Here is a 17,665-nt window from a genome sequence, read left to right on the forward strand (position 1 = left end):
TCGATATGGGATTGAATATCACCTGGTAGGTATTTTAGACAGTTCGTTAGACAGTGCATGCAGTAGCTTACTCCGGAGTTGTACAATCTCGATGGTAGAGATGAATCTCATGTCAGAGGGATAAGAGACAGGAAGATCCAGGTAACACCTGAGCAAACATTGGTCAAGCTCGTCAATGCGGGGGTTTCGTGCTGTGCCGAAGGCGAGCTCACGTTCAATATGATACAAGATAAGGCATGTACGGGCCTTGCGGCCACAAAACCGGGCTTTTCGACTGTGAGGCGTCAAAGTGGCACCGCTGAGCAACTCATTCAGTGCACAATCCAGACCCAATTCTAGGGCCATTTGATGAGCATGACCAATTGCAAACCAAGTCTTCTCCGCGTTTGCCGCAAGCAACGTCATTGCCTGCACACTCTCCAGAGTTGGGCTCTCGAAGATGCTGTCGCACACGTGACGACGAGCCTCTTGGAAGCAAGCGTCTCGTACTCTTGCCAAAAGGTCTGCCGAGACCTCGTGTGAAATATCAGTTCTTTGCTTGAGGGCAATGAACAATATCGCGATCAGACAAAAAGGTGAATGGTTTCGTAAAGAGTCGAAGGTATCCACTATGGGATTGAAAATTGGGATAAACGGGTTGCCACCCTCAAAATAGCTGAGTTAACGTCAAATTAGCAGCGGCATCATGCTGTGAGAGCACAGACTGCTTACGACGCGAAGAGAAATCGTGCATGAGTCTCATCTTTGAAAATCTCCGAGACTACATCTGATGTTTCACAGGGAAGAGGTACTGATTTTCCATCAGATGCTAAGCAACGTTGCCCATGTAGAGCACTTCCATCATCACCGTCCACAGAGCGGAAAGGTCCCTCTGTGTGGGGCGACGTTGACTCCATCGATTGGACAGCGGTGACAGGAGCATTCAGGTGGCGGTAATGCATGTAGTCAGCTTGTGGTGTCGCGATTGAAGAATCCCGGTTGTCAGATGAAAATCTACCAGCACTTCTAGGCTCTCGCGCGGTATCGTCATCGTCCTGTACATGAAAAGCGGTATTGAATCCAGGGGTTGCGGGGTTAGGCACTTCGGTGTTGCGAGACTGGCACGAGCTAGGAGGTTCTGTTGGATGCTCCCGCTGCTGAGACTGTGTAGTCGTCGAAGATGACGAAATGGAACTCTGAACCACTTCACTGGAGCCAACAGTCGGCTCAGCGCACGAGCTGAATAGACGAAGCCCGGGTCCGTAGAGATTTCGCGAGATCAACTCGGCTCTCTTTGGCAATCTGGGAGACAGCCTTCAACTCTTCTCTCAGTTGTTGAATTTCATCTTCTAACTCCACCAACCTGGACCGACACACGAAGTTAGCGTAGACAACCGAGGTGGCTGGGGCAGTTGAGCATGCTTTCGTTTCTGAGCTCCGTTAACAATCCCCGTGGCCGCTGGTTCCCTGTCTTCGAAAATGCACGGCAGTCCGGCATTGGTGCAGCGAGGACATGGAGACTCCGGGCTTCCTGTGCATCTCATTTTTTGTCGCCGGCAAGTCCGGCAAGCTTTTAGCCTGCGCCGGGGGACTGGGTCCATAGTGGTCTCTATGCCAGGACGCGATGACTGTCGGATCTGATCCATACTGCTGATACATAGAATACTCTAGTTCGCTTTGTCGTAAGCTGTTTGACTCTTCACTCGCTTGGGACGAAGACGAAAGATACAAGAACGTCCGAAGAGAAGTTGATGGATAGAGAATGATATGCTTGGAGTTTCCCCTTCGCCCCACAGCCTTGGCCCGGAAGTCCAGCGTTTCCGGACTGGTGTTGACCCACCCGGACCCGGTGTTGTGTATCTGCTGCCAGATATTGGTCAGTCCACCTATGTTTGCCCCTGTCCAGAACCCGGGGCCCCATGGGACATGGTTCTCCGGCAGTCCACTGCGGGCTTTTCTGCTAGAACTCGAAGATGGGGCGTGGAAATTCTGGAAGAGGTGAAGCGTTGCGGCAACTAGTCTCGTTTCCACATCCTTGTTCCAGGCAACAGGGAGTAGTTGGGTGCACGAAAATAATTGCATGTCGACGATTTAGCTCGGCCCAGATAGGCTCATACGCGCTGTGGCCCCGGACGAGACACCCTAAAGACGGGCACGGGCTTTTGGTGATTGGCACCATTCTTCGATCTGCTGGCAGCAAGATATCACCCTGAATTACGGAAAAGATGCAAAACATGCCTTTTAAACACCCAGAGGTGGTTCTGGAGCACGAATAAGGCGTTGGCGAAGTCCATTTGGTGAACCCGCTTCGGAGCCGGGCATTTGACCAGGTTGTGGTGAGTCCACATTGCCAAGAGCCTTTACATGTTGCTCGATGATCCACAGCCCGATGCCACTTCTTTCGCGGCTCAACATGGCCTGGAAAATTATACCCAAGTCCTACAAAAAGGAGCATTACTTGCCCAAAGCCAAGGCGGTTTGTGACAAAGCCTTCCGACTAGGTGGTACAGTTTTTGACTGTCTCTCTGAACAGCCTTGAGCAACCTTGACCTTCTAACCGACGAAGAACGAAACACCCTGCAACGGGAAGTCGAGCACAGTTAAACGTAATTTCCAGCTCTCGCACGATGGAGTCAGCTGATAGATCCATAGAATGGCATCACCCACGCGCACTCTATCGTTTAATCATACTTTGCAGTATTGCGGCCGCTGTGAATGGCATGGGTCTAGTCTCTATCAATGGCGTAAACATCTTTTTCCCTAAGCAGTTTGGTATCGACGGCTCTGGGAGGTAAACTTGGATCCTGGAACTTGTTAATGGCGCTCCATACTTTTACTGCACCCTTTTCAGTGTTTGGCTGACTGCTCCCCTGAATCGGATAATGGGAAGATGAAGTGTCATGTTCCTGACCGCCTTCTTCTGCTTTGCGGCGTGTATCTGGTCTGCGTGCACAAACAAATGGGTGTGTTTGTCGCTCCTCGACCATTGCGCGGATCCAGCTGACATCTTACGGCAGTGGCATCTCATGATTGCACGGATCTTCCTTGGAATTGGCATCGGGCCGAAAAGCGCAACATTGAGCGTTTACGCAGCTGAGTGCGCACCAGCGAAAACCAGAGGGGCCTTGACAATGGGTTGGCAAATCTGGGTTGCGTGAGTATTTTTTCCACACATAACGATCATTATCTCACTATCAATAGCTTCGGGTATCATGCTTGGAACCGCCTGCAACATGGCATTCTACCATGTCCCAGAGCGAAGTGGTATTATTGGATTGAACTGGCGTCTTATGCTTGGAGTCGCCGGGACTGCCTGCGCTAGTTATTCTAACAGTCGTATACACCAATCCTGAGTCGCCTAGATGGCTCATGCTGAAAGGTCGTTATCGAGAAGCCTTCAAAAGTCTCCAAGCTCTCCGGGGATCAGATATTCAAGCCGCTCGGGATCTCTACTACATTCACGTTCCCCTTGAGGAAGAAACCAAATACCAAGCAGCCCAGAAAGGCATTTCCATTACTCGGCTATTTACAGTACGGGAGGAACCGTAACGCTGTCACCGGGTCCAGCATCGTGATGTTTGCCCAGCAATTTTGTGGAATCAATATCATGTCCTACTATTCGGCCAACATCTTTCACACGCAGGTGCGAGTGCATCACACGCTCTGCTGGCGTCTTGGGGCTTTGGAATGTTCAACTTCATCTTTGCATTCCCCGCAGTAAGGACGATTGACACCTTTGGACGCAGAAAACTCCTTCTCTGCACCCTTCCGTTGATGACGGTCTTCCTTTTACTGGCTGCTGGGGGCTTCTACGCCACCGATTCGACGGCGAAATTGGCTGTCGTCGCTCTGGGGATCTATCTCTACATCATCGCCTACAGTCCTGGAGAAGGGCCAGTGCCGTTCGTTTACTCAGCAGAGGCATTTCCGTCGGCCATGCGAGATGTTGGGATGAGCTTTGCAGTGTTCGTCTGCTGGCTTTTCAACTCGATTGTGGGATTAACCTTCTCATCCATCCTGGATAACTTCACTCCTCCCGGAGCCTTTTTCTGGTATGCAGGTTGGAACGCGGCCTTAACGGTGGCGATTTATCTCTTCCTCCCTGAGACGAAGGCATTATCATTAGGTACGCTTTGAGGCTCACGACCCTATTCTAATCAGCAAAAATGCGCGATCAACTCCAACATGACACTGACGCCTGACTACAGAAGAACGAGATGTTGTTTTTGACGTCCCAATGGCGACCCACGCGACATTCGTAAGTCATACCATCCTTTAACGTTTGACCAGACATTGCTGACAGCAAGGATGGCATATCCGCGCAATACCGAATAATTTTAGAAGATATATACTCCGACAAGATATCCCGAGGAAGACGTTGTATTTTTTCGAGGCAGAGAAGTAGGCATCGGTGGGGTGCGAATCGTTGCCAATGGATCTTCTACTCGGAGATCTGTCTCTCGGCGTATGTCAGTCTAAAGCAAGCAATTGAGCGATTGTGAAAAGGAGATGTGATTAGGAGGGGAAAGACTTGGTGTACAGTCATTATCCTCGAACAACGATTGAGTTACATAGCAGCGAAGTTGTTGATCCTGGTGACTCTGACGATTTGGTCGGCGCCAGAATCACCGATCATCAACCCCTCGACTTTAAAGCTGTGATAGCTATCATTGTCCAGAGAAACTGATATAGCGAGATTAATATTGAGCTTCGGATTTTGGGTGAATTCTTGCTCCAAAAAGCCAGTATGGCCGGTATCACGAGAAAATTCCATGTTCTGTTTATTGGAGCGGTATGCAAAGTCTTTTAGCATTGGACTTCGACTTCGGAACTGAGACTCTTCGATATAGGGCAACATCACCTTCGGAAACGACAATGTCCTTTGGAATCATTCCCTTCAGATCGAGACATACTTGGGTGCACGATTAGAGGTCATTGGGATCGTTGATCCTTCAGTGGAACGCGTCAAGCAAGTACTCCATCAGAAATGCGCGTCGGCGACAGCGACCTGCTATTCGAAAACAAAGCACTTTCTCACCCTCCACGAAGTTCAGGAGCAGTTAAAGCGCACGGGGGTTCACCCAGATCTCATTGTGTTAGCTACTCCCCCTCATTATCGAGGAACCACGCAACCCGGCCGCGACCTTGAAGTTCAAGTCATTTCCGCTTTTGGCCCTGCACCTGGTCTGTTCTGTGAAAAGCCCATCTCAACAGCCCAGACCACTGAGGTCTGGCCGGTTGCCAAATTGCTGCAGCAATCAGGTAACAAAATCGCGGTAGGATATATGCTTCGATATCTACAAGTGGTACAGAAAGCAATCTCTATCATACGAGACAATAACATCAAGGCCATGGCTGTGAACGCTCGATACAGCATGGCATACTCGAAAGTGAGAAAAGTGGACTGGTGGAATAAGGCAAAGCAGTGCGGACCGATCGTCGAACAAGCGACTCATTTCTGTGATCTCTGTCGATACCTTGGTGGTGAGATTGACCTTGACACAGTCAGGGCTTGCGCTTTGGAGCATTATGAATCTGCTGGTAAATTGTTGAACATGTCTGTGGATGAGTCGCAAGTGCCTGTTGAGGAGCGCATCCCTCGAGTAACAGCGGCATTCTGGTAGGTCTTTTCACATCGGTATCAAGGCTCTTGAACAATATCTGGTTAACAAGAAGCAGGAAATACGAGAGTGGAGCAGTAGGATCACTAGTGCATATAGTTGCATTGCATGGTATCCGATATTCCAACGAAATCGTCGTTACCCGTGACGGTTTCCAGCTTCGACTCGTTAATCTATACAGCAGCCCTACACTTCACGTTAGGTAAGTTGCCATAAAACAGGGCTTGATCCAATGGTCTTCGGTTAGAGTTTCAGGGCGCGGAACACAGACTCGGGCTAAGACGAGGAGACATGACACAGTAGCTCACATTGACTGTTTTTCTCAACATGACCCCGGCGTCAGAGCAAGAAGAATCGTTCACCTTTCTCAATGACGACCCCTTTTACTCCGAGTTTGCAGGGTTATTGGGGTCACTCGACGCTCCTCCTATCCAGGGAAATGGGAATGGCGAGGGAAACGAGAAAAAGGAAATTTCGCCCACTCCAACTCAAATTTTATCATCATACGAAGACGCTTGCAGGACCTACGAACTCACATGGAGAATCCGAGACGAAAGTGAGAAGTCTAGCGAACAATTTCGTCAACATCGACCCTCTTCGTAGATTTATCCAAGGTTCTTGGCCGCACGACGAGCGATCTGAGTCTTTGGAAAGTCTCCAGATAGCTTTTGGTGCCCTGCTCTCGACTTTTGGTTTAATCTAGCCGGAGGTGTGCACATGAGGCACGCGACAGTTCCAACGCAAGATTCTCTCTTCTCTAATCAATTAATCCACAAGCTAGTACGTTCAGACTTTACGTCCCCATGATGCAGCGACTGCTCTGAGCAAAATATCATCGGTGTTATTTAACACGACTGAAGGCCCATCTCAACGACTCCTAGCAGCTAGCATTCGCAGATTGGCCGCCACTTATTGTTATCTTGTTTGAACTACATGGAAATGTGAGTGTAGAGCAGAAGACTAGAGGTTCATCTCTCCCGCTTATCTGAAGACCTGCTGTAAAACATTGCAGACAAGAAATTGCATGCTTTTTCTGGCTGAGAAGGCTCCATTCGCGAGGCGGCCCCGAGTTAAAAGTTAACGTTTGTTGGCGGCGACCATTCCGCCGCCAATACCTCAAGCAGCAGTGCTGCCTTCCGAAAACCTTTGGCCGGTGAAATTCAGGCGGTTTTGTTGCACGCAACTCCCAACTTCAGAGGTCCGTGGGATTATCCTATGGCGGTACCGGCGGACCGCCAGCGGCTCCACAAGAGGCATATCAGCGGTGAGCTGCTCCCGCCGCTAACACGAACATGGAAGTATGCGTACCGATAAGGCTAGTGGCTCCACGAGGTTGTTTTGATTGCGCATGTAACTGGTTTTTCAGCCAGGCCCCTTCATCCTCGGCCATGGTTGAACACGTCCCAGAAAATTATGTGGGCCTTCATGAACAAAGGTATGCGACTCGATTACCCTCCGCGGGCAATGAGGATTAGTGTGGTACTAACGTACTTTCAAGACCAACCCGTTACTCCTGTTCAATACGCATCACCTCGGACATGCTCGGCGCGTCACGCAACCCCAGCTGTCCTACCCCGTGGGGTCTGAAAAAGGCACCTGGTATCAATTTCGCCTTGCTTTGGAGGTCTCGTATCACATACATATAATGCAATCTCTATCCCGCCAAAGCTCATGACTGTGCTTTAATTCTCGTTCCCAACTCATTGTCCCAAGAGCCTCGTCACTCTGCTTGAAGACTTTAGTTCATCTTTTAATTACCCACACGCAAGCATGGCTGAGAAAGCCCCATCTGAGAGGGTGGAATACGCCTCTCACGACGAAGTCGGAGATACCTCCACAGCAGGACACATTGCTGCCGACACCATCAGGGAGAACAACACCGCCAGGTACAAAGACGCAGTAATGCTACCCTAGCACTCACATCAAGCTGACTGGTATACACAGACTTGTCAACCCTCTGGTTGGAATTCCCAAAGAAGATCTGATGCGGCAAGTGGAATGCTTTGCTACCGACAAGGATTTCCTCGACATCCTTCCTCTCCTGCAGAAGGGCGCATATGTTGCTCAAGCAGCCGTGCCGCTGGCAGAAGTCGAAGAGCTCGACACTGATGAACTCGAGGCTCTCCAACACGAAGTGAAACACAGATGGACCCATCCATTTGCTCTCTATGCCACCGTGTTTGTCTGCTCAATTGGAGCGGCCGTACAGTATGTCTTTGCAGAATCCTCAGTTAGCCAAAATCAAACCGGCTGACGCACTAAGGGGCTGGGATCAAACGGGCTCAAACGGCGCCAACCTGACGTTCCCAGTTGAGTTCGGCATTGCCTCTGGCTCCAGCAGGGACAATTGGCTGATCGGTCTGGTCAACGCCGCTCCCTATATATCTTCTGCGATCCTGTAAGTTAGACACTTTCATGTACAGTGGAGCATGCTAACGACGTGAAGTGGATGCTGGCTATCTGATCCGGTCAATGCTCTTCTTGGTCGCCGTGGGGCGACTTTCCTGGCCGCGATTTTCTGCATCTTTACACCCATCGGCGGCGCAGTGTCTCAAAACTGGCATCAACTACTCTTCACAAGGCTTCTCATGGGTTTTGGGATGGGCCTCAAAGGTATATATCTCTGGTGGACTCCGAGCCCCCGAGTATGGTTTATACTGATTCTTTTCGGGTAGCTGCGACGATTCCTATGTACGCCGCAGAGAACTCTCCGGCTGTAATTCGAGGTGCCCTAGTCATGGGTTGGCAAATGTGGACGGCCTTTGGCATTTGCCTCGGGTTCGCCGCCAACCTCGTTGTCTATCGGGTTGGAAAAATTGCGTGGAGACTTCAGATTGGGTCTGCTTTTATACCCGCAGTGCCACTCGCGCTTCTCGTCTACCTTTGCCCAGGTATGGCTATCCTGGTAAACGAATGCCTATCCGCCACACTATCTGCTAACAGCGGTCTTCAGAATCCCCACGGTGGTTAATGAAAAAGAATCGCTATAAGAAGGCGTTTGAGTCGCTCTGCCGCTTACGGAAACACAGGATCCAGGCTGCACGCGACCTCTACTATGTCCATGCTCAGCTGGTCATAGAACATGAGATAGCAGCTGGATCGACCTATATTACCAGACTTCGCGAACTCGTCATTATCCCTCGCATTCGTAGAAGCGCCGTAGCAGCCTTGGTTGTCTTCATGGGCCAACAGTTCTGCGGTAAGTTGCAGTTTCTCGTTTCAAGCTGCAACATTTTCAGTGTCTTACTGGACTACCTGTCCCTTTTTTTACAGGGATGAACATCATCGCCTTTTACTCGTCGACTGTCTTTGTCCAAGCAGGGGCCTCTGAACACACCGCGTTGCTTACTTCTTTGGGATATGGTGTCATCAATTTCGCTTTCGCCATACCGGCAATCTTTCTCATTGATAGGTTTGGTCGGAGGTAAGAGGCCATGATTTTTGCAAGTGAGACATTCAGTTGACTCTGGGGCTAGATCTCTGCTTCTCTCGACCTTCCCACACATGGCCTGGACGCTACTTGCCGCGGGCTTCTGCTTTTACATTCCCGAATCCAGCAAGGCACACGTTGGCATGATTGCCTTCTTCGTCTACGTGTTCACCGCTCTGTACTCGGTTGGTCAAGGTAATATTACTTGCTCCATTGGCGTCTCAGTCCTCCTATAATAATCAGCTTCTAATGACGATTACTATAGGGCCCGTCGCTTTCGTGTACTCTGCCGAAGCCTTTCCTCTCTCACATAGAGAGATCGGCAACAGCTGGGCGGTTTCAGGGACCTTCGCTTTATCCTCGGCTCTATCGTTGACGTTCCCATTGATGCTGAGCAAATTTACAGCGACGGGTGCATTTGGATTCTACGCGTAAGCTCCACCTCTGCCGTCCTCAGCAGCCATAATGTGCTAAAGATGGTTACCCTCAGGGGCATGAATTTATTCGTCTTCATCTTGATGTTCCTCTTCGTCCCTGACACCAGCGGCCATACGTTGGAAGAACTCGACTACGTCTTTGCAGTACCCACGAGACGATTCATCAGCTATCAACTCAGGAAGGTGTGTGCGTCCCACAAGCCGACCACGAAGCTCTAATTCTGATCCAGTCTAGGTACTGCCATGGGCCTTGAAGCGATATCTTCTCTTTAGGCGTGGGGAGCGCTTGGAACCGTTATATCACTTTGAGCGCAGCGGTCAACAGGAATCGGAATTCCATGTTGAAGAGGGGAAGACCCGACTTCAAAAATAGCAAATACGTCCTGCATCCAATGTAGCCAAAGAGTACATGTAGTACTCGACAACAATGAAGTGGCCACTGTATTAAATAGCTGTCGGCATAGGCGAAGGACAGAACGTCGTTACTTCCATCAACAAACGAAATGTTCGGCATAAGTGAAGATCTCCTTCCATCTATATAATATTCAACGGCCTTTTAGTTAACTACCAACACTTTGTTGACCGCGTCACTCAACCTCAAGCTCGATTCGGGGTGGTTTGAGGCTATCACCAGACGCACTCGGAAACTTCTGTGCCGGCCGGGTAACTGGCAAGTACAGGCAAATGGCGGAACCGATTCAAGCACGGCATGCATATTCGTGTTCGTGCGCCTCTTTATCTGATATTGGACTGCGGCGACCTTGCGAGTTGGCTGCAACAGAGATAAAAGTCTTTTCTGGGAGCTCCACTGATATTGTAATGTCACCTCATTGAAATCACAAACGCACGTGTGACGTCGCGACTGCTTTGCTTCCACCGAAACGGCTCGTTCGAAGATGGCTCACGTATTGCCACTTCGAAAAGATCTTGTCCCTCGCAAGGGACAGCCGCCTGGAGCGGCCTGGATCTGAGGTGAGGATGACGAGGTGTGAAGAGGAAAAAATTCCCCAGCTTGCACGAAGTCCAGGTACATATGTGCTAATTCAGATCTCCACAAGTATAACTCGGGCGGCTCAACCTCCTTACTCCTGACAGAGCCTTGAACGCAATGAAGGAGGCGACGCAGGGTCGAGTCGTGAATCTCAGGTACGTGTAGTGGTTTACCACCGGCTAGCGAGCGAAACTTCCACCTGCCCCATTCCTGTAAACGCTTGCTGACTGGTGTCAACTCGGGTTTCTCTACAGTCTTCCCCTGGATCAGCCCTCCACCCCGATGTACGGCCGGGACGCGTTCCAACAGAAACTCACGCAGGTCGCGCCTCATGCCTTTGACGAAGTCTACGTGGTAAATCCACAGTCAAGCTCCCAGTGGGACGAGTTTCTTCATATGAGCCTCCAGCCCGGCAGATATCTCAAGCCTACACTCATTTACCCAGTTAATCGCTCCAAATACAACTCGGTCAGCTGATGGGCATCTGTCTCCAGTTCTGCCACGTCCCGTCCGGATTCTTTTATAACCAAGTAAACCACCAGAAACCCAAGAAAGTTAAAAGTGTGGGGGAGATTGATTGCCATGTCCGTAACATTCTTTATCATGTCATTAATGAGAATAGGTCTCCGCCAGTAATATTCGCAAAGATGGCCCGAAGCTCGGTGTGCAAGCGTGGGCTACGCACGGCATCGCAGGCCGCGGCCTGATGCTCGACTTTGGCAGGTACGCCAAGGCAAATGACCTTGGAGTCAGCTAGTTTGACAACTACAAGATTTCGTATCCGACCTCGGTCGCAGTGGCAGCAAGTCAGGGGATCGACCTGAAGCCCGAGAGCCAGGGTGGCGACGTCCGCATCGGGGACATACTCCTTGTCCGCACGGGGTTCTTGGAGCACGAGGCGTCGTTGTCCGAGGAGGAGAAGGCGAAGATGCATCTACGAAGGCACGAATTCTCACCCGACGACGGACAGCGCTACATAGGCCTCCAACAGAGCGAGGAAATGCTCGACTTCCTGCACGACTCGTATTTCGCCGCCGTGGCTGGAGACCAGCCGGGGTTCGAGGCCATGCCATCGGATGCTGGTACGTGGCCCGCCATGATCCTTTTCCGTTCTCCCACCCCAGCAACAAACGTCTGTTACGCGCGCAAATAGAAAAGAACCCCACGAACTGACAGAGAGACTTGAAAACCAAAACAAGGTTTCTACCTGCACGAACACCTCTTAGCTCTTTGGGGCTGCCCGATCGGTGAACTTTGGGACCTCGACACCCTTGCAGACTGCTGTGCGGCAAACAACGAGTGGGTTTTTTTCATTGCGAGTGCTCCTAACAACGTCAAGGGTAAACCTTATCCCAAAATATCTAGTGCAATCTTGATTGACATATATGTGCTCAAGACGGGGTGGGGAGCATGGCCAACGCCATCGCGATTCTGTGAGGAAAGAAGTAGAGTTTCGGGGCTTTCACGAACGAGGCAGAAGAGTAACGTTAGCAACTAAATGCCAATTAAATTCCAGGCGCGTCTCTCTCGCTGCTTCGACTGAGCTTGCGATCAACTACATCTACGTTGTTAACGGGGACGGTGGAATCACTTGATTCTCTTTCATACGAGGCTCCCTGGCGCTTGTCACTCCTGTGGAAAATCTCACTAGTCTAGAACTGTAGATCAACCAGCTTATGAGACTCCTCCACAATCAAAACGCTGCCGGCTTTGTCTTGGGTTATATATTTAGGGACACCAGTGAATTCTTCTAAATAACCTTCCCAAGTTATGTGTTATTGACCATCGGCTTGCTGTCGAGCGAGACTGGGATATTTCACCAGCCCGTATATCCTCCGTCGACAAGCAGATCTGCACCGGTAACATATGAGCTGGCGTCAGAGAGGAGGAAGACGATGGGGCCTCGGTAATCTTCTGGCGCTGAGAGTCGTTTGAGCATGGTCTCTTCGGTCCACAGCTGTTCGAAGTCGCCGTTGGAGAGGACGCTCGCGGTCATCGGGGTGCGGATGACGCCAGGGCTAACCGAGTTCACTCGTATCGAGGGCCCATCTTCTAAATGTCCCCATTCTGACGCCAGGTTCCGCGTGAGCTGGTGCACTCCCGCTTTGGAGGCCGCGTATGCTGCGTTGGGCGTGCCCTGCAAGAGAAAACAACAGAAGTGACAGTCAGCCCCAGTTCGTCTGTTGGTCGCAGCGTCAGGAGGGTCGCTGGGCGGAAATACTACCTACCTTGTTAACGACGTAGCCACTCATGCTCGCAATAAAAACAAAACTAGCAGAGAAATTATGTTTCTTGACCAGCTGGGCAGCAGCCTGTGCGCATATCAATGTTCCAATGAGGTTGACCTCGATGATCCGTTTCGCATCTTCCACAGGAAAACTAATGGACGGCCCAACCCAGCCGATGGCGGCACAATTGACCAATCCTCGTAGAGGATATCGAGCAGAGGACACCGCGACCTCAAAGACAGCGGAGGCGGATTCTAATTTCGATATGTCGCACTGGTAGTAGTCCACTATCGTCCCACTCCTCTCAGCAGTTCGCTGCAGTTCTTCTATACAGAAGCAGTCAGCACCATGATAGTCTACTCCGGCGAGCGAATCTTACCTCTGTGAGGAGCACTTGGTTCGGCCGCGCGATCAATTGCAATCACGTCAGCTCCTGACTGCAATATGGCTTTGACCACGGTGATGCCCATCCCGCCCATTGCACCAGTCACTGCCACCTGAGTAAGTCTCGCTGCCATAGATGGGTAAGGGTTGGCAAGGAGACATTTGTCCTACATTGATGTCCATCACATACCGATAATAGTTCTGCGGTCGAGGGAAAAGAGGTCCCTAGGATTGTCCTCTTTTGGGGTATGCTGTCCATTTTGCGGCCCATTTAGCTCCCCGTTCACGACTGACTTGACCGAAGGTTCTGTTGAGATCATGGTGCGTGGAAGTCAATAGATCGAGGATGATAGTGAATCGAGCTGGGGTACAACCAAAGGGCAGTCAATAAGTGATTTTGTGCTGCAAATATGGACGCAATCAACCTGACACAAGTTTCAGAGGGACCAGTGGCTCATTGCCTCCAGATTGTTTCCCTCTCCAGTGCGTTGCTAACGTAGAACTTGCCTGCTGTCGTTTGTAGGAGAACACCAAACATGAAAACTGCACTTAAGCACGCATGTTATTCGACACGCCCAGGCTGAGTCTGACCGAGATCTGAGTTTAGTGGTTTCAACATGATAGTGTTCTCTCTGGTAGGAGTGTCCCCACACTCCTGGTTTGTTAGCGGCGGAGGGCGGTCCGCTCACCAAGACTCTGGGTCCACTCTCTTTGCAAGAGCTAACAACTGGCGATAGCCGGCGGGCATGTCGAGTGTACCAGATGAAGGCTGGTATGCAACGATGGTTGACGAGAGTCACAAGAATCAAAAAGGTCGGGGAAGAAGAGAAATCGAGTTAAAACAGGAGAAGACCGGGCACACGATCATTCCTCCTGCGCTTGTACAAGTCGGATAGCACCTGTCTGTGATTCTATACGGCAAGAACCGTTCTTCAGGGCTGTCTTTGATACAACCTGTGCTGCCAAAGTCCTTCGTATCTTGTCGGAATAACAAACACACCATGGCAACCCGCTCACTTCTCGAAAGACTCGAAGAACTCTGCAACGTCGATGTCGATGATGTCGATACGGAACTCATCAAGAGCTTGCCTTTCACTCCTCATAACCGTACGTCAAATCTGGCTCCCTGCGCGAGACCGTCGCTCGTGGCTAAGCTGTATCGAGCAGAGACTTCGAATCAAGCTGTCATCACGAGGGAGTTGCTAAAACCAGAGCATAAGGTGCTTTTAGAAGAGCTTGTGGACAAGTATGGCAAGGAAGGCTGGGAGAAAGTGTATAACATGGCGGTGCGATTCTTCCAGCAATCCCGGAAATCCTTTGGATATTTCGAGCTCTAACGACCGCTTCGAATTCTTAGGCTGTCACTTTTTGTGCTCGAAATGTTTCCTACTTGTCAGGTCGTGTGCTGGTTCAAACTTCCCTCCGTTATGTGAACGACCGAGCTGCCATAATCAAACAATGCCTTGAGTATGCCGATGCTTTTGAGAAGGCTGGTGTTCCAAAAGATCGCTTCGCCATAAAATTGCCATTTTCCGGATCTGCGGCTTCCGCGGCCCTTGAGCTCAATGCCCAAGGCATTCGCACGCTGGCAACGACGGTCTTCTCTCTTGAACAAGCGATCGCAGCCAGCCAGTCAAACTGTCTATTCATCAGCCCATACTACAATGGTCAGTAAAACGCGCTCAGCTCCGCGATCGTACACATCGTCATCCTTACCTTCATCCTAGAGATTGCAGCACATTTCGACCCATCGTTACGTCCACAACTTAGAGACCCAGCTCTTGAGGTACGTTTCTGTATTGTTTGTTGTCGTGGGGACGTCTCATGCTGACAATGCCTTCAGCATCCCATGTCGGCCCGCGTGATACACATTCTCAAGACATTTGCAGAAGCATATGTCCAGACGGGAAAGGATCAACCGATTATGGTCATCGCGAGGTGAGTCATGAACCGAAGGCGGCCCACCTGCTGACGCTCCTTGATAGCCACTTCAACATTGCCGAGATTCTTGCCATGGCAGAGTTAGGTTGTCAACATGTCACCATTCAAGCTCACAACCTCAAGCAGCTTATGGAGACACCTGACACGCTTCCCCCAGTGGTCAACAAGAAGCCTAAACATCCATATGCAGAGTTCGTTATTGCAGAGCGCCTGAGGAGATTGGTAGCTCTAGATCCGCTTTCCGGATCGGAATGGAATGGAGTACTGGCCACAATGGACACTGATTTTGTAGCCGACGGCGGCGAAAAGCTTGACAACTTCATCAAAATAAATTCGGTGTTGAATAAGAGGTTCGGAGATGCTTCCAAGTTTTTCCTCGAGGTCGAAGAAGCAGCGAAGGTTGCTATCGAAGAAATTATCGCTGCCAAAGGCTTGTGAGGATGGAAAGTGAGGTAGGATGCTGCTGGAAAATAGCGACTTGAGAGACGTTGTGTCCGAAAATAATGCCAATCGGTCATCTTTGGCTAAAGTTCTTGCGTGCAGCCGTTCAATTTGAGTTCAGCTCGCTTGCTATCGTGATGTGCCTCCAGGCTCGTAAGCTCCACATCTCATGCGCGGTCAATCGACAGACTGTCATGATCACACTATGTTCCATATCAAAGAATGAATTGTTGGCAGCTAGGCATACGAACCTTCTAGGTGATTCATTTCTGACGGCGATGGTGGTCTAACGGGCTCGATGGCTACGCAGTCGCTGCTTTCTGTGTATGGAACTTACAATTTCAAGGCCGCATTCAATACTCGATCCAGGGAAGGCCCATGGCTTCAGGAGCCCAATTGCCGTGTCCAGTAATTCTGAAACATCCTCAACTGAATCAGCTAGTTCGGGGGTCTGGGCAGCAAGCGCGATGATGAGCGCATAACCGAGACCGCTGCATGAAATATACCAATTAGTTGTCGATATCCAGAATCGAAAAGATATGGGCGTTGAACTTACCACTGTGCTGTGCTAAAAGTGTATGGTGTCCTTTCTGACAGAACGTAACCAGCGGTCAGAAGAAATATTCGACAAGCAGAAAGGCAAAGTCGGCATCGTTCAAGAGCCGCCGCTGGTACACTTCCCTCTTGTTCTGCAGCTCGTGAAGTGACATAGACTACAAATGGTCGATAGATGTTGTGTTTGGCAGACCAGTACCTGAGACGCAAAACGCAAGCTTGGTCACTGCCTCTTGGTCTGCCTAAAAGATCCGGTTTAATGGCATCGGGTAGTGACTCGTACCATGTTTCGAGCTGACGATCGAGCTCTTCGCACACTCTTAACAGTGAAGCATCAGGATCAGACGAGAGGATTCCACAAGAACTCTGCGAACGACCCGCGTACAGCGAGAGACTATCGGTGAAGTATACGGTATGGTGAATTCGGTTGAGCAAGGACCGTGCAGATATGTCGGCCAATGAGTACAGGCTTTCCGATGCGGTGGCGTTGGTGTATGTTGGAAAGGGCATCCTGTCAACTAGCGGTTCGATGCCACTCCTAGGCTGATGAAACTCAGCAAGGATGTCACTAGTTGACCATTTATCAATAACCGGCCATTGATGACAAACTTCAGCCGACAGACATACCATTCGATCAAGAAACATGCCCAACTGACTCTGATGACGCCTTCATTGGTATTCTTGGACAGATGCTCTTTGCGCCTTAGGAGACTCGGTCAGGCCTTAAACCATACATCGGCCAACTAGGTAATGACCAAACTTACATTTGCTGGACGCTTGTCGATGCCATATGTACAAGCCTCCAGGCCATCAAAGGCTCGACAACATAGCAGAAGTAAAGTGCGCAGAGAATGAGCGCCTGAGACAGAACAAGATCGCCGCTAAAAGTCATAGCCCAGGATGGGAAGAGTATCCGAAGAGCTTTTTTGATCAGTTCGTCACCTGCGGATCTGACTGTGGTGGGGCCAATTGGGTCCAATGAAGTAGCCCCCAAAGCAAAGACAGACAAAAACAAGGCAGAACATGGGTCGTCCCGGAGGCCTTGGTTCATTGTCTTCTCGTATTGCGACATCAGATCTTCCTGGTCGAAGAGGGGTCGATATGGATGAACCATCGTCAAGTATCGCTGGAGACATGCGTCTGCGAATAACCTGTCAATCTGGAGAAAGTCCTCCCCTATCTCACCCTGCGCCGAATTGATGTATTGCAACCACAATGACTGAGGTCGATTCTCCTCAACTAGAAAGAGAAATTCCTCTGGGAAATCACCCACGAGTGTACGCATCTGTGGCAATGTAAGAAGACTGCTTGTGCTAGTTTGGTGACCGAGAGGGATTGTGAGAGGAGGGACTTGATCGTTCACGTGGCCTGCTGGGTTGTCCCCTACGTCGTTCGTTGCATTTGTAGAGCTTGCTACATTGGCGTGTTGCTGCTGAGGCTGGCCTATAGTTTCGTAGGACATATCCTCGTAACCAAACGTTGGCGTGGACGACGAAGTCCGGGTTAGCTGAGGCGGGCTCCGATGAAAGGAGTCGATGACTATCGAATGTTGTCTTAACACTTCTTCAACCATATCCAGGCGCCGTAGTCGTGCGTCGAGATGTTCACCCTTATCGATTCTGCCCAAGCTTAGCATCTTGTGACACTCATACAAGCCA

General features: G+C 50.4%; 7 protein-coding genes across 7 annotated transcripts; 5 read left to right on the forward strand and 2 right to left on the reverse strand.

Moving 5' to 3' along the window:
* Positions 1-3,666: 3,666 nt before the first annotated feature.
* On the forward strand, positions 3,667-4,314 carry A1O5_05739 (uncharacterized protein; the record flags this gene model as incomplete). The annotated part of the gene is made up of 2 exons (XM_007746338.1): positions 3,667-4,105; positions 4,283-4,314. 2 exons carry the CDS (start codon positions 3,667-3,669, stop codon positions 4,312-4,314), a joined length of 471 nt encoding a protein of 156 aa, XP_007744528.1.
* A 412-nt stretch (positions 4,315-4,726) lies between these two features.
* On the forward strand, positions 4,727-5,603 carry A1O5_05740 (uncharacterized protein; the record flags this gene model as incomplete). Its single annotated transcript, XM_007746339.1, has 2 exons — positions 4,727-4,771; positions 4,830-5,603. The coding sequence occupies 2 exons, from the start codon at positions 4,727-4,729 to the stop codon at positions 5,601-5,603; spliced, it is 819 nt and encodes a 272-aa protein (XP_007744529.1).
* Positions 5,604-7,370: 1,767 nt separating this feature from the next.
* A1O5_05741 (uncharacterized protein) lies at positions 7,371-9,686 on the forward strand (the record flags this gene model as incomplete). Its single annotated transcript, XM_007746340.1, has 10 exons — positions 7,371-7,486; positions 7,545-7,808; positions 7,864-7,998; positions 8,047-8,213; positions 8,276-8,491; positions 8,554-8,799; positions 8,874-9,024; positions 9,077-9,225; positions 9,296-9,461; positions 9,521-9,686. The coding sequence occupies 10 exons, from the start codon at positions 7,371-7,373 to the stop codon at positions 9,684-9,686; spliced, it is 1,776 nt and encodes a 591-aa protein (XP_007744530.1).
* An 889-nt stretch (positions 9,687-10,575) lies between these two features.
* A1O5_05742 (uncharacterized protein) lies at positions 10,576-11,611 on the forward strand (the record flags this gene model as incomplete). The annotated part of the gene is made up of 4 exons (XM_007746341.1): positions 10,576-10,613; positions 10,713-10,926; positions 11,081-11,206; positions 11,231-11,611. The coding sequence occupies 4 exons, from the start codon at positions 10,576-10,578 to the stop codon at positions 11,609-11,611; spliced, it is 759 nt and encodes a 252-aa protein (XP_007744531.1).
* Positions 11,612-12,274: 663 nt separating this feature from the next.
* Positions 12,275-13,204, reverse strand: A1O5_05743 (uncharacterized protein; the record flags this gene model as incomplete). The annotated part of the gene is made up of 3 exons (XM_007746342.1): positions 12,275-12,595; positions 12,687-13,012; positions 13,066-13,204. The coding sequence occupies 3 exons, from the start codon at positions 13,202-13,204 to the stop codon at positions 12,275-12,277; spliced, it is 786 nt and encodes a 261-aa protein (XP_007744532.1).
* Positions 13,205-14,071: 867 nt separating this feature from the next.
* Positions 14,072-15,449, forward strand: A1O5_05744 (uncharacterized protein; the record flags this gene model as incomplete). Its single annotated transcript, XM_007746343.1, has 6 exons — positions 14,072-14,177; positions 14,238-14,356; positions 14,428-14,737; positions 14,798-14,856; positions 14,914-15,008; positions 15,056-15,449. The coding sequence occupies 6 exons, from the start codon at positions 14,072-14,074 to the stop codon at positions 15,447-15,449; spliced, it is 1,083 nt and encodes a 360-aa protein (XP_007744533.1).
* Positions 15,450-15,738: 289 nt separating this feature from the next.
* Positions 15,739-17,643, reverse strand: A1O5_05745 (uncharacterized protein; the record flags this gene model as incomplete). The annotated part of the gene is made up of 4 exons (XM_007746344.1): positions 15,739-15,943; positions 16,009-16,575; positions 16,635-16,718; positions 16,772-17,643. The coding sequence occupies 4 exons, from the start codon at positions 17,641-17,643 to the stop codon at positions 15,739-15,741; spliced, it is 1,728 nt and encodes a 575-aa protein (XP_007744534.1).
* Positions 17,644-17,665: the final 22 nt, after the last annotated feature.

The sequence above is a fragment of the Cladophialophora psammophila genome (assembly GCF_000585535.1).
Source record: "Cladophialophora psammophila CBS 110553 chromosome Unknown aczJe-supercont1.8, whole genome shotgun sequence".
NCBI classification, from domain to species: Eukaryota; Fungi; Ascomycota; class Eurotiomycetes; order Chaetothyriales; family Herpotrichiellaceae; genus Cladophialophora; species Cladophialophora psammophila.